This window comes from Camelina sativa, chromosome 5 (genome assembly GCF_000633955.1).
Source record: "Camelina sativa cultivar DH55 chromosome 5, Cs, whole genome shotgun sequence".
NCBI lineage: Eukaryota > Viridiplantae > Streptophyta > Magnoliopsida > Brassicales > Brassicaceae > Camelina > Camelina sativa.
Window position 1 is genome coordinate 23,288,076 of NC_025689.1, and position 7,398 is coordinate 23,295,473.

The window sequence follows — 7,398 nt, forward strand, 5'->3', positions numbered from 1 at the left end:
TAGAACATTGTTTAGGATTGCTGGTTATTTGGTTTATGTTGTTTGGATCANCAGAAGGGTTTTGGGAGTTTTCTCTTGTCGCCGTTTAACGTTTTTGAGAGAAAAAGGAAGAGAAAGAGTGTTATTGAGATTTTGGTGAGATTGGTGAGATTCCTTGCTGTTTCTTAAGGGATCTAAGGCTGGGAAGGTGCTAGAAGCTTGCTAGGAGTGAAGGATTCGTTCTTATTGGTCAGATTCTTTCTGCAGACAGGTGAGTGCATGACCATGGCTAATCTAAGCCTTTGATTCCCTTGTTCTTGCTTGCTTGTTGCTTGTTTGTGTGTTTTTCTTGCTGGGATTGGTTGATACAGGTTCCTACGGATGTATAAGGCTTGGGTTTCGAGTATTGGACGATTTGGAGGAGTTCTGGGAGCGAGATTCGACTCTCGACTTTGCGTGGATCGCAGTTGCAGAGGGAGTGTCGATCGATACCACTTGGTGTCGGTCAACACCAGAAAATTGGGCATCGATCGACACTGTGGGGTAGTGTCGGTCGACACCGTTGAGCCAGTGTCGGTCGACACTAGGCTGGTGTCGGTCGACACTAGGCTGGTGTCCGTCGACACCTCCCTTCCAGCGAGATGATGTTTGATTTCCTGGTTTGTGTGTTTGTTTGTTGCTTGTTTGGAATTTTGGAATCATTGTTGCTTGTGTATATAGCCCAGTAGATGAGAGGATTGCCTCACTGAGTGTTTATCAAATACTCATGCATCTCAATATGTGTTTGTGGTGCAGGTAAAGGCAAAGTGTGATCGTGGAATCAAGGCGATGAAGAGGAGGATGTTCTAGTGGTTCGCTTGGTTTTCTAGCTTCTGTTAGGTTGCTAGAGTTGAGTCATAGAACATTGTTTAGGATTGCTGGTTATTTGGTTTATGTTGTTTGGATCATTAGTCTGTGACTGGAATTAATACTGGATATTATTTTATTGGTTATTGGTTTATTGAATATTTATTGGTTTGTTATTCCGCTGTTGATTGTGAATGTGGTTAGGTGGCTAGTGGATATGAGACCACTAGTTGTAGTTTATTATTTATATTATATTATTATTATTATTTATTATTTTTTTAAAAAAGGTCAGTCGTTTCAGGTTAACACTGAATCTATTTCACATATCAAATCAAACTGATTTAACTAATATTGTAACATAATTAAAAAGCATTAGCAAAATTGTGACTTAATCAGACAATAGCTTATAAATTACTTATTTTTTGTTATATAATATTAACAATATAAATATAATCTCAAACTCTAAACAAAACAAACTAAATGTTACAAACAAAAGGAAGTTGAATTTTAATTTTTAATGTTTAAAATTCAGTTATTAGTTAAATTTGTACATTTTTATTGGTAAAAGTTATAATCAGTTAAACCAGAACAAACCACATTTGATAAACAAACCCAAAAACTAAACCAAACCAGAACCAAAACCTAACGAGAAAGGAATATTCTCGAGAACCGACTACACACATCCCTAACTTTGAGATTTGGGAGACCATAACATAATAATATCAAATTGTGTTCCCATAGACAATAGTAGATATGCTCTTCAAGAGCATTCAATACTTTTCTTTACTACTTCTTAAGAGTATGGCCAGTAGAGTTTTTTTGGGTTACTCAGACCATTTCTAAGCTCAAAAGAAAAGAAAAATTAAAAGAAATGGCCCACAAAAAGCAGGAACCGTTGCTATATGGAGTATCGGAAGGCACAGTGAAGACACGGTACGTGTCAATTTCTAATTGGATTTTGTTAAAAAGAGTATAAGACATTTTTTTATTTTTTCTCTCATTTTCTTCTTTTCTCCAATCTTTCTCTTTCCTCTCTCTTGACGAAACGGTGAAGAGATCTTGGTCCGTTGCAATTCATGCACGGCTCGCTCAATCCATGGCGATTACGACGATCTCGTCCTCCGAACATATCACCCGAATATTCGGCGGTCTTCCGGAGATTTCAACTCCATCTTTTGCCGGCGGATTCGCTGGGATTGTGTTCTTCTATGCCGCCGCCGCATCGTCTCTTGATCAGGAAGTTCACGCTAATGAAATGGCTCACAAGTTTAATCCTAAAGAAGTTGTTCTGTATCAGTACGAGGCTTGCCCTTTCTGTAACAAGGTTAAAGGTATCTTTCACATCTTTAAATTTCTGTATCTGATCAGATTTTTGACCATTGAAATTTTATGATTCAATCATGGTTCTCTACAGTGCATTAATCATCTTATTATGAATCAAGTTTGATATTCTCAAGCATTAATCAAGTTTTTTCTCAAGCAACATTGTTAAAAGATTTCGTCTCTTGTCCTTGAGGAGGATGAAGAAGTAGGTTTTTTTTCTCTTTTCAATACCATATGCTTGATAAGTGATTTAAGATTTTCTGTGTTTTGATTTTGTTTAGATAGATTGAAGAGCATTAGAGGAATATCCTTCTGATTTTGCATAAGATGAGGTTAGTATAGAAAACTGATTGGTGATTGCTTTGAAAGATGCAGAGGAGGAAGCAGCAAGAGGACGGTGGAAGCAAGAGGTATATATGATGCTGTTTTACTTAAGAATTGGGAAAAAAAAACTGGTCTATGATCAATCCTCTGAGTTTATATGTTGGCCTGATTTCTCAGCAACATAATTAGTAATGGAATTGCTTGTTTAAGAGAGATTTGTAAATTCACAAATACAATATAACCTGCTTTTGTTAGATTTATTGACATGGTTTCGTGATATATACTTGACATTCACATGGTTTACATAGAACGTCTATGAATTTCAGTGGGGACAGTAGATAACCTTGGATTCTTTGACTGATAGTGATAACTGATCTTCTAGTTCTGTGTTTGAACAATAAATAGTCCAGATATCTTGTGTTCTACTTTCAGACAATAGTTTTTTATGTGTTGAGTTAAGAATGGCTCTTCAGAACAAGGTATTATTCCCTCCCTCACAAGTAGCAACCTTGTAGAACTTGTTTTATACTTTGTCTTTCATTTTTTTTTTTTAAAGAATGCTAATACTCATATCCGTCTTTCCTACTCCGAAGCTGCATGAAGAAAACAAGCTAACCAGATCAGCTGTGATGGTTACTTCTGGTGTCAATCAGGTACTCCTATCTTTGTTTGATTACCTATAACGTTGGTGATTGCTAGGCTGTGATTGCTAGGCTCTTCTTCTAGTCTCAGTCTCTGTTTTTGTATCTAGTGCAGGCATTTGTCAATATCTTTGTGAGTCTCTTTTTTTTGTTTGTTCCAGACTGGTTAGAGAAGTCACTCGCTGAGTCCAAATCGATTCCCAAAGTTGTAACCGTTGTGAATCCTGGTAACCCAAACAGCACCTATGTCCTTGATCCTATGTAACATTTTGATAACATATGGATAACAGCTTTTATATAGTTATATAACATATGTAACATTTTTTTGATTTTGTAAAATATGAAACCGATGAATTAGAGGAATTGTAAAATATAACTTATTCTCATTTTATAATTATTTAAATTTGTAAATTAATAAACAATAGTTATAAAAAAATATTTTAATGATTGAGGAACCTATGAAGGTTACTCTAGTAGAAGGATAAATTTTGATAAGTACTTAGTGGGTTGCTATGATTAGATTAATAATAATTATATGATTAATTTATTTGGTAGTAACCCATATGGGTTACTCCACTGCCCATGGTCTAACATTGTAGTAGAATAGTGGAAATTGTCTCACACTAACTTCTTTCATAATCATATATACATATATATGAGATAAGTACCTCTAGTACTTATTATTCACTTCTAGTGGAGAAACTAGTCGACGTTGACTGCGACTTGATATAGATATCACTTCCACATTCATAACCACTTTTATAACAACTTTCTCGACTAGTATCATTAGTGGTTCTTTCTTTTTCTTTTATAACATAATTCACAAAAATAAAGCAAACCAATAGGATGTGATTCATGATCAACATCTCATTATTTGACTCATTCACAAATAACAAGATTATAATATTTTTAAAATATACTTTTCATTGTATTGTGTCTACATGACAACAATATTTTATGACAAGCAGAATATATTTCAACAATGATATTATCTTCTATTATAATCTTGGTTATAATTGGAATTAAGTTGTTTGTATATATTCATTTAAAGAATTTTAGTCATTTACTTTCCTTAGATTATTCTAAAGAACTAGAGAATTTTATGATTGGTCTTAAAACACTTCCTAGAAATGATGCCAAGATAATATAATCAATAATCATTATTTAGTAATTTGTTACTAAATTTTCAGTTTATTCACCAAACAAGATTGGATGACATGATTTAAAATATTTTATCATAATAAAATATCTAATTTGATTATATTTAAATTTGTGATTAAACAAATAAAGTAATTCACAAACATTATAAACAATCATATAAATGAGTGCTAAATATATATTAAGCATCATTATATTTTTTTTTCTTATTCAAACGCTTTATTTTTCTGTTTTACTAAAGATTTATTATAAAATCTAAAACGTTTTACCAAAAATATATAATTATTTTATATATATTATATAATTGATCGACTCAATTTGTATTATAGTTTTAATACGGTTTCACCAAAATCAAAAGCAGCAATAGTTGTTTGGTATTAGTCGGTCTTTTAATGAAGTTTTGAGTTTATCGATCAAATCTAAGATATATATGTGAACTAGCTAATGATCCGCGCTAACAGCGCGGAGAAATTTTTTTTTATTTTGTTATTTGTTAATATGTTTATGTTGTATCATTCATTTACATATTATATAATATAGTACTAAATGGTGAGTTTTGTTTCATAGTAAACTACTAATAGGTAGGCCTGGAAACTACTACCAATACCCGTATTCGACCCGTTTTTTGGTTTGTATCCGCTCCAAGAAAAGGTACCCACAGCTTTAGGATCGAGAGAAAGATATAATAATTATATTATCCGTGAATAATGATCGAGTATCAGATATTAATTTAGTTTTTGAGCGTCCCGTTACCCGTCTCATTACCCGTTTTATTACCCGACTCATAAATACACGTTAATATTTTGTAGAATAATGTTACCAGTGCAGGAAATATTTATGTAAATTTAGATTTGTTTGTTACAAAATAATAGTAGAAAAATTATTAATTCTATACATTTTATAAAATCATAGTATATTTTATTTTGCTTAAGGTCATACTCTGATTTCGACCCGTAGTTGGTACTACTATTTTGGTTTGGTGCAATATCAAATTCGTTAATTATACATTTGGTAAAGCTAAAAAAACCCAACAAAACATGTATTGACCCGTGATTTGGTATTACAAATTAATATGATCGTGTTTAGAGATCTTAATATGCCAAATTTACAAATTGAAGTTATTGCCTTATTGGTATAACATGTTATATATTAATTTTATAGGTGAAAAATACAATTAGGTTATGTATATTATCAACATTATGCACTTAGTATTGTTTATATAGTGAATATTATTTATAAACAATTAATTTTTTGACAATTAAATTGTTTGTTATTATTTCCTAAGATTTATGAAACAATAAATAAAGTTTAATATTTTGTAAACAAATCTAAACTTTTTTTTGTTTATTAGAATAATTAAAATATAATAGCGTTTTCGTAATATGTCACATCGGAACTGGTTAAATTTTTAACAACATAGCTTAAATATATATATATATATTTTAAAAATAGAAACAATGTTGTATCTTAATTTTAATATATATTTGTTATTATTAAATGATTTAGATATGTAAGTATTTAATCTTAGTTTTATAAATAAATTTAAGTTTTATATTTTTCTAAATAGTTTGTTATTGTTTCCTAAAATTTCTGAAACAATAAATAGAATCTGTTTAATTATTTTATTACATAATTTCGAAATTATTTTATTATTATTTTTATTAAATAATTCCGAAATTATTTTATTAATAATTTCTTGTAAACTAATAAATTAATAATTGCTATTTTTTAGGTAATGATTTTCTGGTTACAACAAATTAATATTAAGATTCTGTTATTATATTTTGTATTAAAAATACAATGGCATTTTATGTAATATCTTACCTAAAGTAAGGTTATTTGTTTATAGGGTTGCTTAAATAATATAATAGAGATATATAACTTATCAATTTATTTTAACATGTTTTCACAATTAATTCTTTCTTTATTTTTTGTATACATTCGTCATCTCTTGCATCTACTCTTTTTTTTTTTTGTCATTATTGAATCGACAAGGCCCAATTCATAGCCAATCCCTACAATGTGGGGTAACACGACTTAGTGGAGTCGAACTCCGGTGGGATCGGTCGCAGAGGTGGTCGCAGAGGTGGTCGCAGAGGTGGTGCATAGGTGGTTGCATCTACTCTCTTTTCACATTATATTATCTCACTTATGAAATATTGATTATGAAGACATATCATAACTATTTTTGATCTTCATTCTATTATCTCACTTATGAAATATTGATTATGAAGACATATCATAACTATTTTTATCTTCCAATACTTTTTTTTTATTAGTTGAGTGATTATTATTTACTAATAAAGACGTAAATATTTTTAGATAATATACCCACTCTTTCTCGCAAAGTTTTTTGAACAGTGTTATATACTACTACATGTAAGCTTTGCTTCGTAGTAATAAAACTCATAATTGGACTCATTTTTATCTGTAAACATCATATTATAACATTAAATATTACACCTTAACTGTTTGACAAAAGAAAAATTATGTTGACATATATATTTTTTTTTACTTTAAAATATGTATAGTCTATGATGGTTTATACAATGTTTTTTATTTTATTTTGATTCTCCTAATCTCAAAATCATAAGATTACTCTAACTTTTAAATCTGTGTATTTATCCAAAAATAGAATTTTTTAGTTTTTAATTAAAATTTTACAATCTACCACTACCATCATATTTGGTTTTTTTACAAATAACTTTTTCAAATTTCTTCTTAGTATTTTTAACTATTTTTTTTGTGTGTGTGATGTTCAGAATAAGTTATATTTAATATGTTTTATTTCAAATAAACTTTTACATTTCTCTTAAATATATACATTATTTTAATTTTTGAGCACTTGATTAATATTTTCTCTTTTTTATATATCTTTGTTTAATGTATATATTTAAGAGATCTAATCTACCACTACCACTTTGATTAATATTTTCTCTTTTTTGAGCACTTTGATTATTCTACCACTACCATATTTTACTTTGATATTTTTTTGTTGTATTTTTTTCATTTTGTTTTTGGTTTATATTTAAGTTTTTAATTATTTAAAATATATGGTTGTTTTTGATATTAATAAAAATATTACACAATATGTAATCATTATTCATATTTTATTTTGATATTTTTT

General features: G+C 29.5%; 1 protein-coding gene across 1 annotated transcript; it reads left to right on the forward strand.

Moving 5' to 3' along the window:
• LOC109132899 lies at positions 1,922-3,470 on the forward strand. Its single transcript, XM_019245364.1, has 5 exons — positions 1,922-2,156; positions 2,518-2,558; positions 3,066-3,125; positions 3,229-3,250; positions 3,288-3,470. The coding sequence occupies exons 1-5, from the start codon at positions 1,922-1,924 to the stop codon at positions 3,323-3,325; spliced, it is 396 nt and encodes a 131-aa protein (XP_019100909.1). The 3' UTR covers positions 3,326-3,470.